Below are 22878 nucleotides of genomic sequence, written 5' to 3' on the forward strand. Positions count from 1 at the left end.
CATATCGGGGCCTAGTTCAAAAATATCTGCATGCAGTTTAAGCAAGTAAATGAGTTCATGTATCATATTTGTTCTTCGGCTCTTAACAGAGCTTTTAAAAACTGTATGAAACATGTAAGAAATGTACAGCAAATATATAAATTCTATCCTAAATCAATTTAACAAGTTACAGTGTCAAACACAATCTAAAGTCTAAAATAATTTTGAAGAGGTAAACTCACATGTTTGGCTCATCTCTCTGCTTCTGGACTGTTGTGTGGTGTTGTGGTGGGGAGGGTGTTTGATCAAACACATAAACCTTTGTCCACTCAGGCCGATATCTAGTCACGGTCTGGTAGTTTCCGTGTAATGAAAACACAGGAGTAGGAATGTGGAGGGGTGAGGTGATGATTGCAGCTTCCTTTTTATTTCCTGTTAAACACACACATACACACACAAATAATATACATCCCACATATAACATTGAATACTTTTTTATGTTAGAAATTATTATTATTACCGTGGGTGGAACATTGCATGCTTTGACAGGAAACACTCCATGACATAAAGCAACAACTCAAAAACAAAAAAGCTAAACATGTCACATATCTTTGGAAAACTGAGATTCTTGTCATTTGAATTATGTAAACCCTTTTAAGATACAATCAACACAAAACTGTAAAATCTGTGTGCTTTTGGGGTGTTTTTGTAGCATTTTACAGGAATGCTAAGAGGTTAAAAGTAAACAACCAAGCATACAGTACAACACTCTATAGATGGGTGGGTTATTTTCAATCATACTGGGTAAATATTGGACAGAACAAAACAAAAAATGCTTGGTTGTTTTAACCCAACGGCTGGATTAAGCCCAGCCTTTTTAACCAAGCCATTTTTAGAGTGAATGAAACAAACATATATTCAATTTTATTATTTAGTTTTTATAGTTTGTGTAAAGACACATAAACACAAGTGGCAATCATCAGGTTCAAGCATGTGATCAAATGAGGACTAGAGGACGGTCATAATAATATATACAGTACACTCTGTGTATACATGTATGTACTGTATATTTACTGTTAACTTTAAAATTAAAGGTGCCAAAAAATGCATTCAAATAGTGTGTTCATTTACGACCCTAGGATTTGTCATTTGAATGAAATTGTCTATTTTTGCCCTATTTGGAAGGGTCATGAATAATAATGTTGAGTCTTGCTCTGCCCTGCTTTGAGGCTCATGTCAGTAGCTTACATTAGTAAACATTTAACTAACTTTGTCATTCATTTAATGTGTAATTTAATGTTGGGGCATACATCTCGACTGTGACATCACAGTCAGTGTTATGTTGAGATTGGCCTGTTTTCTAGCAGTCTTTTGCGTGCACAAGGTTTCCATAAAAATGAGGAAACAAATGCGTTTGAGGCTCATGGTATGTCATTACCATGTACAGAGCTCTTATCGTTCATCTATGCCTAGGCAAATACAGTTTTTTTTATTCTATGGCACCTTTACATTGCAATTTGAACCAACTCAATGAAATTGTGACATGCAACTAAAGTGTTGAAAGACAAACCTTTGAGGAATTGTATTTTAATATACTCATAAAATCACATTGCTGGACAGATAAGGAACACAATTCAGCATTTTATGAACAAAATCTAGCATTGATAAATACCAGTGATAACATTTTACAATGCAAATGTCATGTCTCCAGAACATGAGGCTGAATTTCAAGCGGCATTATTGCTCCCTTGAAGAGCACTTTGGAAAGGGGTGTCACACAAAGGGTCTTTCCAGATAAAGAGTAAATTGCGTTGCTTTTCATTGCTTCTATCGCCAAGTTTCTTCCAAACAGCCACATTACAGTATATGAGACACTACTGTCAAAAGTTGCACTTTGAGGGCTCTGTTCTTTGGAGTGAGTAGGATACAGGAATGTTCACTTGAGATTCCTAATGTCCAGTGAGCCTAGACCAGTAACTTACCCCACTGTGTTTTAAGTTCAGTACCCACCTGAAAATACCCACCAAAATATCTCAAATAATTAAGTCCTGCCTCAAAATACCCATAATTACAAGTTAATGTAAGATTATCCAGCAAAAGACAGTCTTGTGCACATTTATTATGTTGCTAACTATGTATCTGACATGCACTGTTCAGTATATGCCAATGAGCTGGTGATTTGAATCAGGCATGTTTAGAAATACAAAATGTGCTGTGTTATGGATCCCCAGGACAGTTGAGAACGACTTTCACACTGCTAAACAGGATCTTTATCCTCCTATTCTCTTGATCCTCAATCTGTCATCCTATGTGCCTACCTCTCAAAATCATTTAATCTGTGCTCACAATCAAACAATGCTTTCAGATGATTCACACAACTGTACTGTATAAAAACTTCATAGAATTCATTAGACTGTATAAAAAATAGACAGCATCCAAGCAGACATCCATTTTGTATTCCCTTTTGTTGAGTAAACATCCCTCTGCAACGATTACTTTGAGTTCCTGTTCTCCCCTTAACACCTTAGCACTTTTAAGGAGCTAGAGTCTTATATTAAGGGACTTTGAATGGACATTGTAATTAGTCAATTTCTGTTAGTCTCTGAGACACAACTAACTATGCACAGTCACACCTGGACTGCTTTAGTCTATTCTGCACATTAGACAAATTCCCCTGAGGCCAAACCAATTGGCCCTCGAAATGCTGAGGATGTTTGAATTTTCTTGTCTTCACTTTCTCCCATTTAATGAGGGAATGTTAAGAAATATATTTTTTGGCAGTTTTTTATATTTCTTTCACTATTTAGAAATAATGAGAAAAGATTTTATTATTATTTATTGTGTAATATAGTAAAACTAATAAAAGGTTTGATCAGTCAGTAGCCTATTTAGCCCAATCAAAATGTATTTTACTGTCTAATACCTTTTCATGGTTTTAGGTAGAGTAATGTAAAAAACATCTTGTGATTAAAACAAAATAACTGATGGTGTGTCTAAGAAGGTCAAAACATGCTTGAACTTAAAAGAACAGTATGTAAGAAATTTATATCAATTAAAAATGGCCCTAATGTGTCACTAGACATTAAGAAAACATTTTCATTTCAAATATATCACTGACAACAGTGGTCCGGCCAGGATATTGTCATTTAAAAAGTGGAGTTGCAGCCCTCAACTGATGTTTATGTTGTCATTTTGTGTATTGGCCACCAGTTGTGTGATTGCAATACCAGTTTTAGCCACAAGTTTTGTAATTGCAGTACCAGTTTTGGCCACAATCCTACATACTGTTCCTTTAAAGCTGGTGATATAGCTTTTTTGTCCTATATCAAGAATGCATATAGCCTAATTATTATCTGTTTTATACTTTCACTTTTACCATTTTTCCATGAGAAAGATTTGTTTTTTTATATACAACACATCTTTATTTTTAGCCTACTGCTGATGTGCTCAGTACTGAAATGCTGAGTTTCTAATAAAACCTATTATATCTGTCATGTGTTGAACTTTAGGTTGCACAGTGACTTTAGGCAATAGGCTATGTTTATTTTCAACAATTTTGTCACCCTGAATAATTATTAGTTATCTGAAAGTGATGAAATTAGTCTCTCTTTGTCAGGTTACACTGGCTTCCTATAGCACATTGTATCAAATTTATAGCTAATAAATACTTCATGTAACATATAACATGGAAAACATGGAAGTGTTTGGTGTCTTCTAAATACATCCCTGTTTGGATCCTAAGGAATGAATGGGGCTAGGCTAAATGCTAACACATTCACGACACGCTGTACAAAGATTAGATGCATGCATTGAAGAGAGATGGGTATGTATTAGGTTGTCTAAGTTAAGGTAAGAACATAGTAAAATATTGAAAAAAGTTGGTGTTTTCCTTTAATATAAATTATACTTGCAAAGACACTCTTTATTTTTTTATCTGGCAGGAATCTGCCTGCTGCAGATGTGCTCAGTACTGAAATGCTGAGTTAAACTATAATGTCTGTCAATGTGTTGAACTTTGGGTTGCACAGTGACTTTATGCAATATGTTTATTTTCTACATTTTTGTCAATAATTTTTTAGTTATCAATTAGAATCGAAGTAACGAAATGATACACTCTTTGTCAGGTTACACTGGCTATAGCACCTCGCATCAAATTCAAAGCTCTGCTCCTGGCCTTTAAAACCACCACTGGGGAAACACCCCTTTACCTTCACTCGCTTATACCCTCTAGATCCCTGCGCTCTGCCACAGAGCAACGGCTTGTGGTGCCATCTCAAAAAGGGAAAAAATTACTATTGTGTACCTTCTCTGTTTCTGTTCCTCATCTGCGACAAGATCTGCTGACTCTGTAGCAGTCTTTAAGAATCGGCTAAAACCCCATCTTTTCTGCCAACAACTCATTTTGTTTTCTTTTTTCTATCTTTATCTTTACCTTCTCTGTCAAAAATAAATAAATAAAATACTAACCCTTGGCCATGTATACTGTGTTATAGACTTATTCTAGTGCACTTATGCATTGCTGTTCTTGTGTTGGTCTAATTGCTTCTACTGTTACCTTATTTGTAAGTTGTTTTGGACAAAAATGTAATGAAAATGTAAAATGATGAAAGATTAAAATGATGTACAAGAGAGGAAGAATGTTAGGCTATATTTAAAGCACAATAATCAACAATGTAACCAATTAATTAATACAATTATCACAGTATATGGTTAAGTCAGTACAAAATGCATTTATTGAAAGCGTAGGTGTGAACAAGCTTTCCTGATAGTTGCTAGCTAGTAATACCAGATTCGTGAGTTTGAGTACCAGGGAAGGCAAATACTCTTCAAATATAGTATAATTTAAATGCAGTGTTGCCTTTGAATAAAAGTGCCCCCCCCCCCACAAAAAACCCTGTTAATATATAAATACATTCTTCAGATCAATGTAAAAAAAAAATCTTTATCTTTCTTGTAAAAATGCTTTAATGCATTGAAACATTGCAATAAAAAACTGATATACAAATAAATGTGACTTGATATTGACAGAGAATGATTTTCAACATGCCAAGTCTGATAAACAAAAGCTATAAATGTTTTTGAAGTAAATGTGCAAATTCCTTTGGAAAAATGGTTATGTAAAGGCGATGAGAAAGATGAGGTCAATGAGGTTACTTGGACTGTCTGTCAGTGATGCAGTAAACAGTGACCAAAGGACAACTGTCAATTAAACACTGCCTATTAAGACTGCGAACAGCTTTTACTTTATTGAATGACCCAAATGGGGTCTTAATGCCAAGTACTGTGAAGTCATCAAGGTAATAGAAACAGTTGATTGGTCTATATTTTACTATATTCTTACCTCAAATTAGATGAATGAATACATACCTATTTTTATTCAATGCACGCACTTAATCTTTGTACAGCACCTTGAATGTGTTAGCAATTAGCCTAGCCCCATTCATTCCATAGGGATGAATTAGAAGCCACCAAACACTTCCATGTTTCCCTCCCTTCCGTTGTCTGATTGGTCTGATTGCTCTTTCGCAAGGACTTATGGGTTGGTAAAGTGTGTGAAGCCTGCTGCAGTGCGGGCTTCACCAAAGACTGCATCAAGGGGGCGCTGATGAGCACACTTCGAAGCGTAAAAATGACAGATAGGACACCCTACGGACTAGTAGACTAAAGGGCGATTTATAGGCGTGCGTAGGTTCTACGGCGTAGGCTATCCGTAGCCTGTGCGTAGCTCTGCGTAGCTTGACGCGCACCTCGCAAAATTTTTAACAGCGCGTCAGTTCTACGCGGACTGCAAGCGCTGTGATTGGTCCACCAGAACCCCTCCCGTCAGGTAAAAAAAACTGCGTCATAGGTCTGTGACGCTGAAAACAAAGATGAGCCAAATTGAGGAGTGATTTAACTCAAACTGCAACAAAAGTCGCTGTTTATATACTTCAATCATTGCTGGTCTTCTGAAATTATACACAACAAGTTGCTGTTTCTTCTTGGTTTGTGGGTTAACTTGCCCGGTTTCTTCTTCTCTGACGGCCGCGCTGCTACTGTGGTTACACGCGTGGATACTGCCCACCAGCGGTCGCGCGTGTGTTTGCACGTCGACGCGGACGACGACGCAAAAGTATAAATGAAAATCGACGCGGAACCTGCGCCGCCGCTGCTACGCCGTAGGACCTACGCACAACTATAACAAGCCCTTAAGTGAGCACGCGCAATTTAAGGCCACGAGAACGAAAGTCTACATGAGGTGCGCCATTTGGGACAGGGCCAACATGTTACTGCTCCGTCGAAGTGGTGGAAGTGCTGCAAAACTAAGTGCTCTTCCGCCATACAAAATAGTTTTCATTTTTATCTGCTTAAAAATCGCCACATTTTGTGCCACCCAGTGGCGGCTCGTGACTGCTCATACGAGGATGCGCTAATTCAAAATAAGTGTTCGGATTGTCACGTGTGTGGTTCTCTTTTCCAAAATATGTGTCCTGCGTGTCGAAAGATCCTGTGTGCATCACGTGTTTTATCAAAATAAGTGCCTGCTGCACATGCGTCAAAACCATTATTATAAAAGAGACGTTCACGTTCCCAAAATACACGCAAGACACTTCCTTAACAGTAAACTACGCATGAGATTATGCGAGTATCTGGCAAACGCGAGCGTCTCTTTTATCATAAACCCTTTAGACGCGTCTGCAGCAGGCACTTATTTTGGCATGACACGTGATGCACACATGATCTCTTAAAGCGCAGAACACATATTTTCGAAATTACGAACCACACACATGACAAGCTACATACATGTTGTGACGAACTTCGCATTGTGCGCTTCAAAAAAAGAAGTCACTAGCCACCACTAGTGCCACCATAGTTACTCATGTAGTCTTTAAATAGGGAAAACATGGAAGTGTTTGGTGGCTTCTAAATTCATCCCTGTTTGGATCTTAGGGAATGTATGGGGTTAGGTTAAATGCTAACGATGCGCTGTACAAAGATTAAGTGCACACATTGAAAAAGGATGTATGTATTAATTTGTATAATTTGAGATAAACATAGCTAAATATTGAAAATGGTGGTGTTTTCCTTTACCATAAATTATACTTTCCAAAGGTGCTTTTTTACAGTGCTAATTGTTACAGTACTGTAACAAAGTACAGTGGTTAATTTATTCTCTCTAATGTGACTTCATCTGAAGTTGCTATGGCAATAGCTAAATGTATGATACTCTAATGGTTTAACAGCCTTGCATCTGTTGCTTATTTGATTATATTGAAAGTAAATTAAAACAGCTTTTATATATCTGAATACATACTGTAAGGCCATGTCAAAAAAGCTGTTCAGTTTAAAAATCCTATCTCAAGCAAATTAGGACTTGCAGAAGAAAAATTAAGATTAGATTGTACAGAGCCAACATTTGCAACTACATGCGACCCTGCATGAAAATATATATATATATATATATTGTGATTTACTGTTTTCTACACAAAATCATCCTACTAAAAAACATTATGAAAATTTAAATGATATCTTTATTGACTAAGAAATGTCATGTCAAAGATTGATATCAATGGTTGAAATCAAACTTTGATTCTCATTATCTCATAATTATGATACTTTAGCCTGGATTTACAGACAGGGTCACAAATATGTCATTCCAGTTTCTTCAGGACTAGATGTATTAGAACCGAATAAAAATGTATTTTGAGCATTGTATGCATGTGCTTAATCTTAAATAGCTTGAATTGAATTCTGATATTGCAGCACTGGTTAAGAATTCCACGGTACCAATAGTGAGATGCAGCTGCAATGCTTTAGGAGACCCAATAGATCAAATCTTTCAGTGTGGGCAGAATAATATGACTTATCAACCACTCATAAAGCAATTGAAGCAGTGCTGAGCCTTCAAATCCCTTACTGGATTACTGCAGCATATGACACTATTGTGAAGAGAGGCCATGCAACACTGTAACATTCAAATTATTTGGTCCTAATTTACTTTGTGTAGCATCAGGCTATTATGGGTCAGGCTACAAAGGAACAAATCCTGTTTTTAAAATCATCGATTTTGCCTCAGTTTAGCATTATAGCTATTTCATTTTTATAACGGGCTCATACAGCCTAAATTTTCTTACCATACAACACACCAGATGCCTGAATTCCCTCACAAAAGCCAGGTAAGGGAATTCAGCAAAGCATCCCCCACTTTAATGGTTCAAAAGCAGTCATATATAGTGGGAGTCTGTGGTTTACTACTACACATCCATGGTTACATCTATCACAAAGCCCAAATCTGCTGAGTAATGGGTACACTTTGGTTTCATATAAGTCATGTGCTCTGTGTAAGTTATTGCACAGGAGACAGAAAAAAGATGAGAGGGAAGACGATGCATCATCGGGCTCATATAGAGTTTATAGGTTTTTTACACTAAATGAAGAAACTGGATTAATCTCTATTTTACCTTAAAGGTCAGTGGCTTCCATCCAGAGGACCTTTATTGCTCAGAGGCTGCTCTTTCACAGTTCAGGAGATTAGATGGAGCTCCCACTTGTGTTTCATTTAGGTACCAACTTTGGGTATTTCTTCTAAAATTGCTTGGGGAAATAGGAATGATACAAAAGAGACAATTGTTAAAGAAATTCTTGGTATTTTTTTTTAATATTGACTTTTTAACATTGTCTAGATTTAATCTGAAACTCCAGGTGTGAAAGAATTTCTTTATTATAAATAAATGCAGTCATTTTATGATGGTCTATACTATACAGTGATGAAGGGTGTACTGTATTTCGCACCTGCCCCCTAATGATTCCTCATTATTGCATTCGTCAGTATTTTCAATAATGGTGCTATATGGTGGTCATATATCTAGCATCAAGATCTGGGTCAGATTGTGAAAAACTATTTCTTCTTTATTTCAGACACATGAAAAATAGCGTCATTACAGTTTATTGATCAGCCCGGTAGTCAGTCACTAACTCTGGTGATGGAGCCCACTGTTCACTGCACATCTAACACTGACACTAACAATCATTTTCTGCTAAAGCAAATAAGTGAAGATGAAAAGACATTTGTGAGGGCAAACTACCATTTTGTGTTTCTCTAAGGAATGTATCCATGGAGACACTTCGCAAAAGAAACTAAGAAATATTGCTACCTTTGCAATAAAACTGCCAGACATGCGTGACAACAGGTGCAAAATGACAAAATTAAAAATAAGTATTTATTTATTTCACCTGAGAGAATGCCCAGTTTTGTCAACAACAATTATTCCACGTGAATACTACCGAAAACAGTGGGATTATTAAACCCTCTCTACTATTAAATGAGTAACATTGCCTTCCTCTGGAATAGAGAGATGCTCCCTTCATGAGCATTTATACCCATGCAAATGTTTAACAACTGCAGACACCACGGATGGTTTTAGAGCCCTTGATGACAAGTCAGTCATTATTATCAGAGGTTTCACAGCTCAGTGTGTGCAGGTCAGTTGTGATCCAGTGTGCTGCCATGGTAACATTCAGACCTTAGTAGCATCAGCATATCTGAATGACAGTGTGGTGTGTGCAATTGCAGATGATTGTGCGTGCCAATGAGACCCATTCAAGACACTTGCAAATCCTCACACTGACGTCAGGATTCAGAACGTAATAGGCCCTAATTTACCTACTGTATAAGGAGTGGCTTTGGAGATCTCTTTAGCATTTTCTGATAATATATTAACTTTGAGTTTTGTTTAATAACATCTGATAAAACGAGAGAGAGAGAGAGAGAGAGAGAGAGAGAGAGAGAGAGAGAGAGAGAGAGAGAGAGAGAGAGAGAGAGATTTGGTGCAATATCACCCCCCACAGTATGCTATTAGATTATAATATAGTATAATCTAATATATATTTCTATGTTGGCCTACCATAATATATTTACATATACAGTAAACTTTACGAAAATAAACAATTTTACTATAGTATTTTCCTGTAGTATTTATAGTAAAACGATATAGCCAATACAACAATCAACGTGTACTATAAGAAAACCATTATTATTATTTTTTGTAAATATAAGGGACTGCAAATATGTGCATTTAAATTTCTAAATTTCTCCTGTACTTATCTGGTCATGAAATATGAAGCTATGAGTTTCTTGGTAGTCTTTCGAATGTGAAGCGAAACGCTGTAATTATACTCCCCTCCTCAGACTCGAGTACAGAATCGTAACATTACAATTACGCAGACGCATATGACTGACATCACAGCGGACCAATCAATCAGAGCGTAAGGATTCTCTCCGCCAATAGCGACCGTCGCTAGGAAAGTGGGTGTTCCTTTCGTGTCTATCGGGTTTGGTTGCGCTCATCGTAGGGGGACCGAGAACTTGATACAGTGTTGCAGTAAATCAGACAGCGCTACAGTAACAGCTTTGAAATTTGTCACCCTGTTGCAAGTATTTTTGGCCAGTGATACGGGCGAGAGATCACTGCCGTCTCGCGTTTGGGTAAGAGTTGTGTTGTTGGGCGAGGAACTACATCGGCTCGTTATCGACAACAGTTTCAGAGTGAATCGACACCTATCTGACTGGAAATGTCTGAAAACAAACCGAATGATGATCCGAAGTTATCCACGACGGACAGAGTGGTTATGTGTAAGTAGAAATACCACGCGTGTGAAAAGTGTTTGGGCTCACTGAGTGTTATAAAGTGCGAAAACCTTGAGGTACGAGTGTAAACGTGTCCCTGCAGTGAACAGTCGTCTGAACCATCGGGTAATGGTCTATAATATGAGATCTGCCCATGGAAAAAAAATGGGTGGTAGCCGGCTGTATTGGTAAAAGTAGGAAGTAAAGGTTGTTGTTATTACAGAGTTGGTTGCATGGCTGTTTTGACCAAAGAAACGCGTCAAACCATAGATTTTTCTAAGCAACAGCGCTGTTTTTGTAATCGTTGTAGTTTTGACTAATGTCGTATTGTATGATTGCACGCCGTCCTTTATAGACAAAAAAGCTATTTAGATATTGCACAATACTAACAGCGTGAAAGAACAAGCATACCACAAGGTGCAGGGATTACGCATGCTTGTTTTTATTACTAGATGATCGGTTTGGACATGAGGCAGCATATGACAGGTTGAGCATATGACCCCTGACTGTTTGGAAACAATCCCTCTCAGTAGGCACCTCTGCCTTGAGCTCAACATTCACTCGCTTGCAAACATGCACCATTTGTTACTCTACAAGGCAATCATGCTCATAGTAGTTTCAATTGCACTTGTGATCTGCAGTGATCTTGGTATCTAACACACCGTGCTAGTGTGACTAGATATTATTTAATTTTGGCTGTGTTATGCTTTTGCATTTAAAATAACAAACAATGCACCGTAATGATTTCTGCAGCCATCAGGCAATAGCGCCCACCCTACCATGCATGTATTAGAGGCAACTGTATAGGACTCCACAAGTCATCCAGATGCTTTGAAAAACCCCAACCCATCCATCATCATGCAACAGCATTCGGCTCCCAACAAACATTGAAGTAATTCAGTAGCCAGGCTGTGGTCTTCTAAGTGTGTGGATCTGATATGAATTGATTGCTCTCATAAAGAAGCCCCGGTCGCTCGTATAACTCACTCACCTTTTCTTCTCCCATCAGCTTTTAGCATGGCCTTCTTGTGAACATCAATTTCCTCTCGCCGGACAGGGGATGGATAGGCGAGGACCGGGAGTGCCTTAGGAAGGAGTTGCACTTAAATGTTTAATGAGATTGTTGCACAATATATCAGCGTGATAAGGGAAATCTGAGAAATGGGAGCTTCGGTAGCTCTAAACGCTTTGCTTTGCTGTAGAAGAGAGTAGAGACAGGACACATTACATCTGGTTTTATAACCTACAGACCTATATAAAGAAATATATACTGTTAAAGAAGTGAAAGGTTAAGGATGTGATGTATAAACGTGGCACTTGAATATAAAGTGCATTGAAATGCGCATACATGTTTTACTACGCACATATCTGGATATAAAACATTAACATAACCTAAACATTACTGTATGTGCACACCTTATGGATGCTTCTGACTTTAAGCTTAAAAAGTTTTATGCATGAGCCAATATGATTTCCTTGCCCCATGCATGTCATCTTTACATGTTTGCCATGTTTTGTTTTGTAATTTGAATATAAGTGTTGGCAGTATAATGTTTTGCATTGTTTAGTTCTCATTATCAAATTTAGCAAAATATGTTGTAAGTGCAGCATCATTTTTCAGATACGATAATGCATTGTTTATTCAGCTGCCAAAGAGGCTTTCCTCTTGTTTATCTGCTTTGTCTGTTTATGTATATTGATAATTGAAACTATATAGCTCCATCTTTAACTTCTCCACAGGGGCATGATGACAATATAACATTATAACAACAATGGCACTACTATACACTAATCTACGATATTTTATGCTTAGTTTATAGTTATTTAAAGCTGTAATTTATTGTAATATTTTACTTGTTTGCCTCTGTTTTTATATGCATGGGTGCTTTGTGCATTTATATTCTTAGCTCATAAATTTATTTGTCTCTGCTTTTTCTTCATTTTCGTTCGTATGCTCTTCTGAGTTTTTTACTCTTAAGACCGTAAGATCAGTCTGTAGGCCGGAGGGCCAGTTTTTAGCAGTAAGAGAAGCCAAATTTGAGTGAACAGTTTAGCACTGATGTGCCATGATTTCTTTTGTAGCTTCTGTCTGAGCTGTGCTCAATCGTACAGATCTATTATCTTCCGGTCGCTCTAAGCTGTAAAGAGATGAAGCTTTTAGTGGAGTGTCCTTCGTCTTAAACGATCCTCGCCTAGAGAGGAGCATTTACGTAATGCTAGTATGTACTGTCGCTTTTTTACAGTCTCACTTTCGAAGAAAACCCACTCCACATGCTAATGCAGCCTTTATGTGGTCAGATAGAGAGAGAGAGAATGACAAAGAAAGAAGAAAGCAAAGACAGACAGACATTGGTTACTACAGAGAGGTTACTATGGTCTTCAGGTGTGGCTTGCTTTGGGGAAAAGTGTATTGATTAAGCCTGTTTTTCATTTAAGTCTTGTGTGTGGTTTGTTGAAATTGCTGAACAGCATCCACTGAGAATCATGTAGTCCAGGGTGTGAGAGTTGCCTAAGCCGACCATTGCTTGCATTCCAACAGCTTGTTGATCATATAGGTGTGTTTTTTTGCATTGCAGGTGAACGGGACATTCTGGTTTTATAAAGCATCTGATTGGATGAAAATTGTTGTTGTATTGGTTAAATCGTCAATATTTTTTGTCTGTATTTCGGAAATAGAATAACTGTACATTAAGATTTTAATGTTAACAAGATGTGTCACTGATGTGTATTGATATGAATGGGGGAGATCGCAACGGTCAGTATGATTGCTGTAGTCCCACCTTCCAGTAAAAAGAGCCATTCGTCAATCGTTAAAGAATGCCATCCTCTGGGGGAGGGACTTTTAGCAAGACCTGGAGGCGTTGCAAATATGGGGGGGGGGGCAGTGACGCGACTTCCTTAAAAAGACTTTGATATATATTGCCATACGGGCTGCATAACAATTAATCAAAACGAATTAGGCATGGGCTGGTATGGGATTTTGGTGGTATGATAACCTTAAGTAAAAATACCATGGTTTCACAGTATTGCGGTTTTGACATTGCACCACTAAAATGTGTTATTTTTAGATGCCTAAGTATACAAACAACAACTTTTTAACTGGACACAATACATTTGATTTTTTATGCAACATACAATATGTATGTCGGGTAAAAATAAAGCCTTTTAAATTATAATTTTCTTTCAAAATTTTGTGTAAACACAGAGCTCATTCCTTGGAAACGGTATCACAGAAAATGTTAGTGGTTTTGAAACCTTGACTCTTTAAAACCTTGGTATACCTTGATACCGGTAATCGGGCCATGCCTATGGTTTGCATTCTTTGCAAAATAAACGTTTTTGATTACATGTACTTACTTTCTGTAATAATCATAAAAATACACAGACATGCATGAATATATTTTAGAAATATTAACAGGTGTGTGTATATGTTAGGGTATATATATATATATATATATATATATATATATATATATATTTATATTTATATTTATATTTATATTTATATTTATTATTTTCAATTTTTAATATATACATCTATTTTTTCCCTTAAAATTTATGTGTGTGTGTTTATATATACATAATTATTAAACGCAGTACACACATATATGATGTAAACAAAAACATTTTCTGCAAAGAATTAGTTGCGGTTAATCGTTATACAGCCCTAGTTTTGGAGGCATCTGTTAGAACGTTTTGAAAGGAGTAACATATTTTATTTATGGCATATTTTACAAGTATTCATTTTTTAAAATAATGTGTTGAATGAAAAATAAATGTTGTTTTCACTGTGTATATATATATATATATATATATATATATATATATATATATATATATATATATATATATATATATATATAATTTTTGTGGTGGTACCACTGATGGTATGGCTGTAATAAAGCTGAATGGTGGTCCAAAAGAAAAAACTGTTATTGAGCCCTGAAGATTTCACTGCAGACAGTCAATTTAATTTAAAATTGCGCTTCAGATCATCACAGATTTTGTTTCAGATAGATCAGGACATAATAACAAAAGTGCTGCTGTTTGTTACTGCATGTTTTCAAATATTCGATGCAATCCCTAATTTCTATGTACCGTGCACATATGAAAGGACAGGATGAAATAGTTTCTCGTTTACTTTTCACCTCACTTGGGTCGAGACCGAATTCCTTTTTCTTTCGGTTTGTTTCACTTTGATCAGGTGAAAGCTGGCTTTCTGTGAAACAGGCAACAGTTTTTCACCGCTCCCTGTGAAGTCCATCTAAACGCAGCGTGAGGCCATTGTCTGTTGGTTTTATGCTGCAGTTAAAGACGAATAGCATGTGACATTTGACTTTTGAGGGGAGGCACAGGCGCTGCACGGAGCGAGGGGGGACCGCCATCTCGGTAGCTGATCCCTGCTGGACAGCTGAGTCATTTTTAGCAACAGAACCTTAAGTAACATCACATAACTTAATGCCGAGCATTATAGAAGCACCTGGAGGGAAAGACCCCTGTATTGACCCTCACCCACCAACCCCTACACAACCACACAAAGTTTTATTACATAGTTTAGACTTATCAACTTTTTATTCTGTAACTGTAATTAAATCTGCAGCCTGGTAAAAGCAGGCGATTTTAAGAAGCGCTCTCCAAATTTGTGCGACATCAGATGGATGGGCGGTGGAAAACAGTCAATTCTACAAATGTGTGAAGGTCGGCTCGTTGAAATATTATGTTATTGACACATCATGTATGCATCTTTTTATACATAGTAATATATATATATATATATCTTCTTACAGCAGGTAACATACTGGTTGCTTGGGTACAATAACAGAAAGTTTGACTTCAGGCGGTTTTACTGGAAATCTCCAGTTGCTTTGCAGTCATTGACAGGACAGGTTCTTAGCGTATGGTGACACAGCGTATTAGGGTGTGGAGAGTTGCAGAAGCAGAGGTGTTGGAAGCTTGTAACACTCTGACGCGGCTGCCAACACACGAGGACTGAAACGACAGGCGCGGGGAAGTATTTCTGTCAGAGAGATGGTTGGAGAAAAGAGAACCAAGGCAGTGCTGCCTTTTCGACAGGTCTACCGTAATGACAGTTCTCTACTCGCAGTCCAGCCTCAGCAGCGTCTTACTAAAATAGATACGCACCCTCATCGCACCGTGCAGCCTCAGTGTGCTCTCACTCAAACCAGTGTACACTTTTTACCCCAAAGTGATGCACCTTTCATCCCGTCTTAAGGACAAATGTGTGAGAAGGTTTTTCCTCAGGCACTACGTAGTCAGCACAGGGGTCTTCCAGCAAGAGAAAGTTAGTCCATCTGTTCAGGCTGGCGGGGTGGAGATGTGTGGCAGAACTGGCACGGGCGAAAATCTCTCTCAAAGGGAGATCACAGAATGTGCATGTGATGTCCCTTTAAAATGTGGGTGCTCGCTTACAGATGGATATCATTGGCTGTTTTGAGCCATCACTGTTGTTAGTTGTTACATACACTTATCAAGACCTTAGCATTTTGGTTCAAGACTGTCCAGATGTTTTTAAATATGAAAATGCATAGTGTAGTAGAGCTGCAAGATTAATTGTTAAAAGATTGTGATCTCGATTCGATCCCCCCAAACGATCTTAATCAAGCATTTCTACGATTCAGGTAATTATCATTTCAAGGAGAAAAGACGCAGTTCTCGCGACAACACGCAATCATTAACAGCAACCGCGATGACGTCTCATTATTGCGCAAGCCAGATGTGCTCATGTTCGCCCGATACAGCAGATGCTTTCGCCGAGAAATTAGATGGTTTCTGTTTCTTTCTATCTAAGGCAGAGCAATACACAGGTACGTCCTTGACGTTGTTGTAGTACCAAAAAGAGGATCTCATTCCGGATCTTATCCCTTCCAAACGGGTTTTTAGCACAGGGGGACACACAGTAGATCTGGTAAATTACCATGAATTTACCAGAATTAATTTACCAGTAAATACAAAAATGTGCTGTTCACACACGCAGTGGCGTTCCGTTATTTTACCAGTAAGACATCATTCACACATCAGTATCAAAATACCGGTAAATTTGTTGAGAAAGCGGAAGTACCTGTGGCACGCGGCGAGCCCAGTGTTGTATTTGTAAACAATCCACGTCGTTCATATCCACGGTCCGTATTTTGCTGTTTTCACGTCAGTCGCGAAGTTGCTCATGACCAAACATCATTGAATGAGACGACGTCAAACCGAAAATGCGTTTTTAACAACACTACTGTTTGCACGTTAGGCTTCACAGAGGGCGTGCTAAGGACGTCGGCAATTCAGCGGTAAGCTGTTTGAAACAACTTTGGTGAAGCAATGTGGACGTAAACTTCAGGTGTGCTCAACTTTTAAGCAGCATGTGTGTGGAAACGTCCGTAAACAGTGCGGGGGTAAACGCGTCATCTGTATTAAAACGCTATGATTGGCCCGAAGCTGTCAGCACGGTCTGACGTTGTCCGTTCTAAATGCCGGTAAGCCTATAATTTTCGTTCACACATTGCGCTTACCGGTAAATTACTGGTAATCTTACAACCTGTCTTACTGGTAAATTGGGAGCACTGATTTACCGGAAAGGTTCTGTTCACACATGATCTGTTAACTGCAATTTACCAGTAAATTACCAGTAAAGACTGTATGTGTGAAAGGGACTATTGTAGCCTGGTCCAACCAGGCTCTCGTACATTCATTTCATTTGTACAGAGAGTCTGGCCACGCTCCATTGCAAAGCGTTACTTTCGTTAAGGAGGGTCCTCTGTTGAAGCTTAAAATGATTGGATCTGCCCAGAGTCACTCAGGATCTGCCATAGCCAATCGCTAACGTGTGGTCGTGACGTATATCAGAATAATTAGACAAACAAAACTTAGCAAACCTGGTTCTTTCTCCGGTTTTAACTTCTGTATATTCGGCAGTTTTGCAACAACGGACCGAATAGCTTTTCTCACGTCTTTCTCCGCTGCCATTACTGAACTACAACTCAAACTGACGACGGACCTCAACGTCATCGTTCTTAGCCACCCCCATCTGTTCGCTGATTGGTCCTGCAGATTTTTGCAGGAGAAAACGAAACCCTACAGAGCAGTCCCAGATGTAGTACTGAGCGGAAGCACGTAGGAGGGCGGAGCCAGGCTAAAACATTGGCTGCCTCCAAATAACCACACTTGCTTTGTTTGCACTTGACTACTTACATGACATATTCCTGTATTTGGCCCAAGTGTTCTGGTGGGCGTGAAGATTATAAAAGCTTCAAAAAACGCTCTGGCTGCCCTGCGTTCTGACGCTCGAATGCATTCTCTGGAATTCTCTCAAGCGATTGGTTGCCGTCAAACGTTTCTGGCTTCCGATTGGTTGCCGCCGAACCGCTTCATAGCTCATTACCATAAAGTATATGTCAATCCATGTAGTAGCAATCTGCACCAAAACGTATTCCTTTTTTTATTTAGGCTACTTAAAATTTATATTTTTAAGTTTCTTTTTTTAAGTTAATTATTTTTTTGGGCCATTTTTGCTTTTATTGATAGACAGTAGATTTGAGAGACGACAGGAAAGTAGAGGGTGAAGAGAGGGGTATGGAATCGGCAAAGGACCTCGAGCCAGGATTCGAACTCGGGTCACCGGAAGTGCATTTGCATCATATGGCGGAGAGCTGCCCACTACACCATTGGCTCCGACTATTTTTACGTTTCTTTAAATAAAATTAATACATAATCACTCTACAGTTAACATTAACTGAATTTCAAGATTATCTAAACTCATCTGAAACTTTTAGAAGGAGAATTCTTTGCACATGTAAAAACTCATGTTAATCTAATGTTCAGGGGTTGTAAGTCTTTAAAGCGTAACTAAACCCCTGGTCAGAGCCTGACTCCGCCCACTGGCAATATTTGAAAAATGCTAGAAAAGTGGGCAGATCCCAACAGAGATAGAGGGGACGAACTAAGCTCACACCAAGTGTGTGGTGAGATCGTAACAAGGGCGTGGTGAGCTTGAACCTGCTTACGTCACAAGTCTTTTTTTGGACCCAACATCCAATAGGAAAATTCAACTGCAGTAGCCACTGTTTAACCTGAAGAGGGCAGCACTCAGACGTTTTTACACCATGTATTGTAGTATTGAAACACTTTATATCCAAATGTCAAAAAAGTTACTAAAATCAATAAACGGCACTAATAAAGCATCATTCTTACAGATCATTAACTAAAAAAAGTTGGTTTAGTTACTCTTTAAAGTAAAAAAGTTCTTGAGAATCGTGAGAGAATCGTGATCTTAATTTTAAGCAAAGAATCGTGATTCTCATTTTATACAGAATCGTGCACCTCTATCATGTAGTTGTACACATTTCTAGTGTCAACAAAGCTGTATGAATTCTTTAGACTATCACTATGTGCCTAAGGGGAGGGATGGGACTTGATCTATGGCATGTGTTTGTGATCATGTGGGTATCTGCCTATGTTTATATATTTTTGACACTGGAATGATGTAATCACGTGACTGCTTTATACAGGTTTAGTAAATAATATTGTAATTTCATACTGTCAACACAGGTAAACACAAGCAGCATTTAAATATGTTGCCCACTTTGCCATTTCCATTCGTTCCATCCGTCCATCCAATGTACACAACAGGATATAAACGCATGGAAGCCACATTGTTGATAAAAGTGAGCTACATAAATGTGATTTTCAGTAAATATTCTTTTTTTGAAAGCCAGTGAGATTGTTTTAACGTTTGGCCAATTTCCTTTCTAGAGCCCGACCGATATGCGTTTTTTCGGGCCGATGCCGATACAGATATTAGGGAGTAAAAAAAGACCGATAACGATATATCGGCCGATATTCTTTATGTGTACATTATAGTTCAGTATATACTACAGTATATTATACTAAAGTACTGTACATAGAATACACTATATACTTTAACATAATATACTATGAATAAATACAATGCAATGCAATGATCACTCACAAATGTGGTGATCACTCACAAATGTGGTGATGTGACAAAGATATGTACTATAGGCAAGAAGTTAACAATAAACTTTATTATCCAAAATTAGTTGGATATCAGTGCACTAAAAAGTAAACTTGACTTATTATAAATAACTTTAAAACACAAAGAGAACAAAATACATAAAACTTGCATCATTTGCAGTTTTGACGAGAATAACGTTATAAAGAGAAACTTATGAAGTCATTGATTAATATTAGCTTTACAGTAAGTTGTGTACTTCACAAATTAGTTAACGTTAGCCACTCACAGTTACGAAGACAATGCTTGACGGAGCACATACTAATGTACGCTATGTTTAATGTTGTGCTTGTGCACAACGTTTTTATAACACAAACCCAGGGTTCCGTGCAAACTTTAGACTTTAATAAAACTAATGCGTCTTCGCTCCGCCTCTTTTATTTAGCAAGGGTGTAGAGTTGCGCGAGCTTATTGAATCAATTGCTCTGAAATGAGCGTGTTAACTAACAACACAAGCAGCAGTAATCTCATATAGTGTTATATAAGTGCACGGCTGCGCGTAGTTTAAACGTGTCATTTCTCCGTCTCGCGTCATTTCTCCCGCTTGCGTTTTAACTCGCAAGTCGACAAAGAGACGGATTAAAAACACCAAATGTAAGCGGGAATGCGTCTCTCTTGTCCATTTATAATCCAATCGACCAAAGCGCGTCTTAATACCAGGTGTAACAATGTTGTGAAGAAGACACTGCGTGACTGCAGCCACCTGAACTGAGAGACTGACTGACTGAAGTGAAGGGGGTGGGGGATTGGATGGTGTCACTACAGTGAGTGATCTGGGTCGCCATTAGCAACCAGTATGGCGCACTCTGCTGGACAAACAAGTACTTACATCTTTCAGATGCATTTAATGTGTTCTGTAACAAACGTTCATATCGGCGCATATCTGCGGCTTATACGCCGATACAGATATATCTGCGACATGCTCATATCGGCCGATAAAATCGGCAAAACGATAAATCGGTCGGCCTCTATTCCTTTCTATACAGTTTGCTTAAACCTGCTGTGATCCGCTGTAATTACATCAGTCTTCTATTAAGTCTACGCCATAAATTTCTCTTTATGATAGGTTTGTGTTGTCAGCTTTGTTGTTCAGCGTATTAACATAGGCCTGGCATGGCTTCAGCGGTTTGGAGAGGTGTGGATTGTGTGCTAGCTTATGCATTTTAGCCCGAGGCTCTTCATTGTGGGTTGTGTCGCCCTGCAAATGACATCAGCTGTGTGGTGCAGTATTGAAACCCCTTATGACCTTATTCCACACACTCACTAATACTGCCTTAGCTTTCATTGGCCCTTATTAGGCTACACTGGCACTATTTTAGCACAGGTTGTGGGTTCAGATGATGATCCATATAAACGGATAAGAGTGCCTCAGCTGTATTGGATGTAATGGCGCCTGTCTCTCACTTTTTACTAGTGCTCGTCTGTGATAATAGCACTGAATTCTGGGGTAGTGTCAGGTGTATGCAAATGAGTCTTGAGGATGATGAATTTGATATAGTTTTGTCATAAGACTAGGCTCTTTTAAAAGTTTGTTACGACTTTGCACACAAACATGTCATGCAAATGATTTCAGAGGAAAGTAGATTTGGTTTGGCTCTGTGAAATATGACTTACGTGTGTACGAATGTGTAGCCTATTTTTGTCACCAAGACCATCGTCAGCTTTGTTTGTTTTTGTCATCTTTATCTAATAATCACTTAAGTATTTAGGGCTTCTGGTAACTTCTTAGCTGCTTGGTAAACTTTTCAACTGCTTGGTAAACTTTTCAACTAATGGCACCAGTTGTTACAAAAATTTGTTGATGGGAAGTAGTGTTGTCACTGTACACAAAAACATGCTAATTAAACATTAATAAATTCGTAAAGTTGAAGATCAATATAAAATAATAAATAATAATATAAAAGCATTGCAATTCTGTATTTACTTTACATTTATACATCAAGTATAAAACGTATTTGTTGCTGAAAGGTTTCAGCAGCTGTTGTAGTGTGTGTTTGCTGGGGTCCTTCATACTGATGAACATCATCTTCCTCAGTCTGCTGCCAAAGACAAATACATTAAACATTAGTAAGACAGCTGGTTGAACATAGATGCATATAGCAAAAACTGAGTCACTAGTGTGTGTGCAGAAACATCCTGTTATTATACAAATCCATCTATTCTTTTTTGTGTAATCTCCTTTAAACCGCAACAGTCACACAAACAGGCTATTGGGGATCCGCTATCAATGTGATGTCACATTGATTACGCCCCAACCATAACCGCTCACAGACGCTTCTGCCAGAGACGCATGTTTTGATGTAGTCCAAAGCACATATGTAAGCCTTTTACCCCGTACTTTGCATACGGGAGGGGAACAATAGTTTTCTTTGCATTTAAAGAAACACACACAAAAAAAAACAACAAACATTGCTAGCCGAACTAACACAAGAATTTTGTATATACATGTCATCAAAAAGCCTCTGCTTTGTAAAATCTGTAAACCTATATGTGTTTTCTCAATTTTTTAACCATGTAAAAGTTTTTAAAGCATTAAAAGGTTAATAAGAACACAGAATGAGCATTAGCCCTGCTGTTACTGTACTGACTATTACGTTTACAAATGGGGGGTTATTTCAATCCAGCATTAAGCTACAACACTCATAATGCAAACTGAAGCTCACCTGCTTGAACTGTAATGAATCCAGCCGATGCCTTTAATGTGTTTTCTCCTTTCATCCCGACAATTCGCTCATTCTCTCGATGATCCGCTTTAAATCTGAAGTATTTCTGAACGCAAGTAACATGACTTTGCACATATTTACATGATTTTGTGTAGTTCAGTGACCCTGCATTAGCGCTTGTTACGACTCGGGTCTTCTTGTTGCGTCTATGAAAAGTTTCCGACTGACAACCTGTCAAACGGCGCATCAGTGGACCCGGTTCCGCTGTGGTTCCGGTACTTAAAAAAAACTGGCACCGATAATTTTTTTAATTTTTTTAGTAACGGCTTGGGAACGAAGACCTGGTACTTTTGACAACCCTAATGTGAAGCAACATGGTGAATACTATATTTCAATATTTTTGTGTGCTTTGTACATTAGGTTTTCGTAAATACTGCATCATTAGTTAATTCTTATTATTTCAAGTTGTTAAAACTTAAACATTTAAGTGCAACAATTTTTTTTTTACAATGATGTGAATCAGTACAAACTCAGTCCATTTTTAGTGAGCTCATTCTTAAAGAAAAACACCACAGTTTTTCAATATTTTACTA

At 38.1% G+C, this 22878-nt stretch overlaps 2 protein-coding genes across 6 annotated transcripts in view; one reads left to right on the plus strand and one right to left on the minus strand.

The window, feature by feature from the left end:
- The window catches only part of LOC129449268 (B-cell scaffold protein with ankyrin repeats), a 69063-nt gene extending 58906 nt beyond the window's left edge, over positions 1-10157 (minus strand). Inside the window, exons 1-2 of the mRNA XM_073859320.1 lie at positions 8421-10157; positions 222-411 (exon numbers count right to left, since the gene is read on the minus strand). Of these exons, the coding sequence (XP_073715421.1) occupies positions 222-294 (73 nt within the window). The 5' untranslated portion in view covers positions 295-411; positions 8421-10157. The remainder of the gene's footprint in view (positions 1-221; positions 412-8420) is intronic.
- A 131-nt stretch (positions 10158-10288) lies between these two features.
- Positions 10289-22878, plus strand: part of LOC129449278 (protein phosphatase 3 catalytic subunit alpha) — a 113399-nt gene continuing 100809 nt past the window's right edge. For 4 of the 5 annotated variants that reach the window (XM_055212065.2, XM_055212069.2, XM_055212068.2 and 1 more), the window contains exon 1: positions 10290-10591. In XM_055212065.2, the coding sequence (XP_055068040.1) occupies positions 10531-10591 (61 nt within the window). In that variant the 5' untranslated portion in view covers positions 10290-10530. Of the gene's footprint in view, positions 10592-22878 lie in introns of all 5 variants that reach the window. The other variant, XM_055212071.2, reaches the window with a different exon arrangement.

The sequence above is a fragment of the Misgurnus anguillicaudatus genome, chromosome 21 (assembly GCF_027580225.2).
Source record: "Misgurnus anguillicaudatus chromosome 21, ASM2758022v2, whole genome shotgun sequence".
In the NCBI taxonomy this organism is placed as follows: domain Eukaryota; kingdom Metazoa; phylum Chordata; class Actinopteri; order Cypriniformes; family Cobitidae; genus Misgurnus; species Misgurnus anguillicaudatus.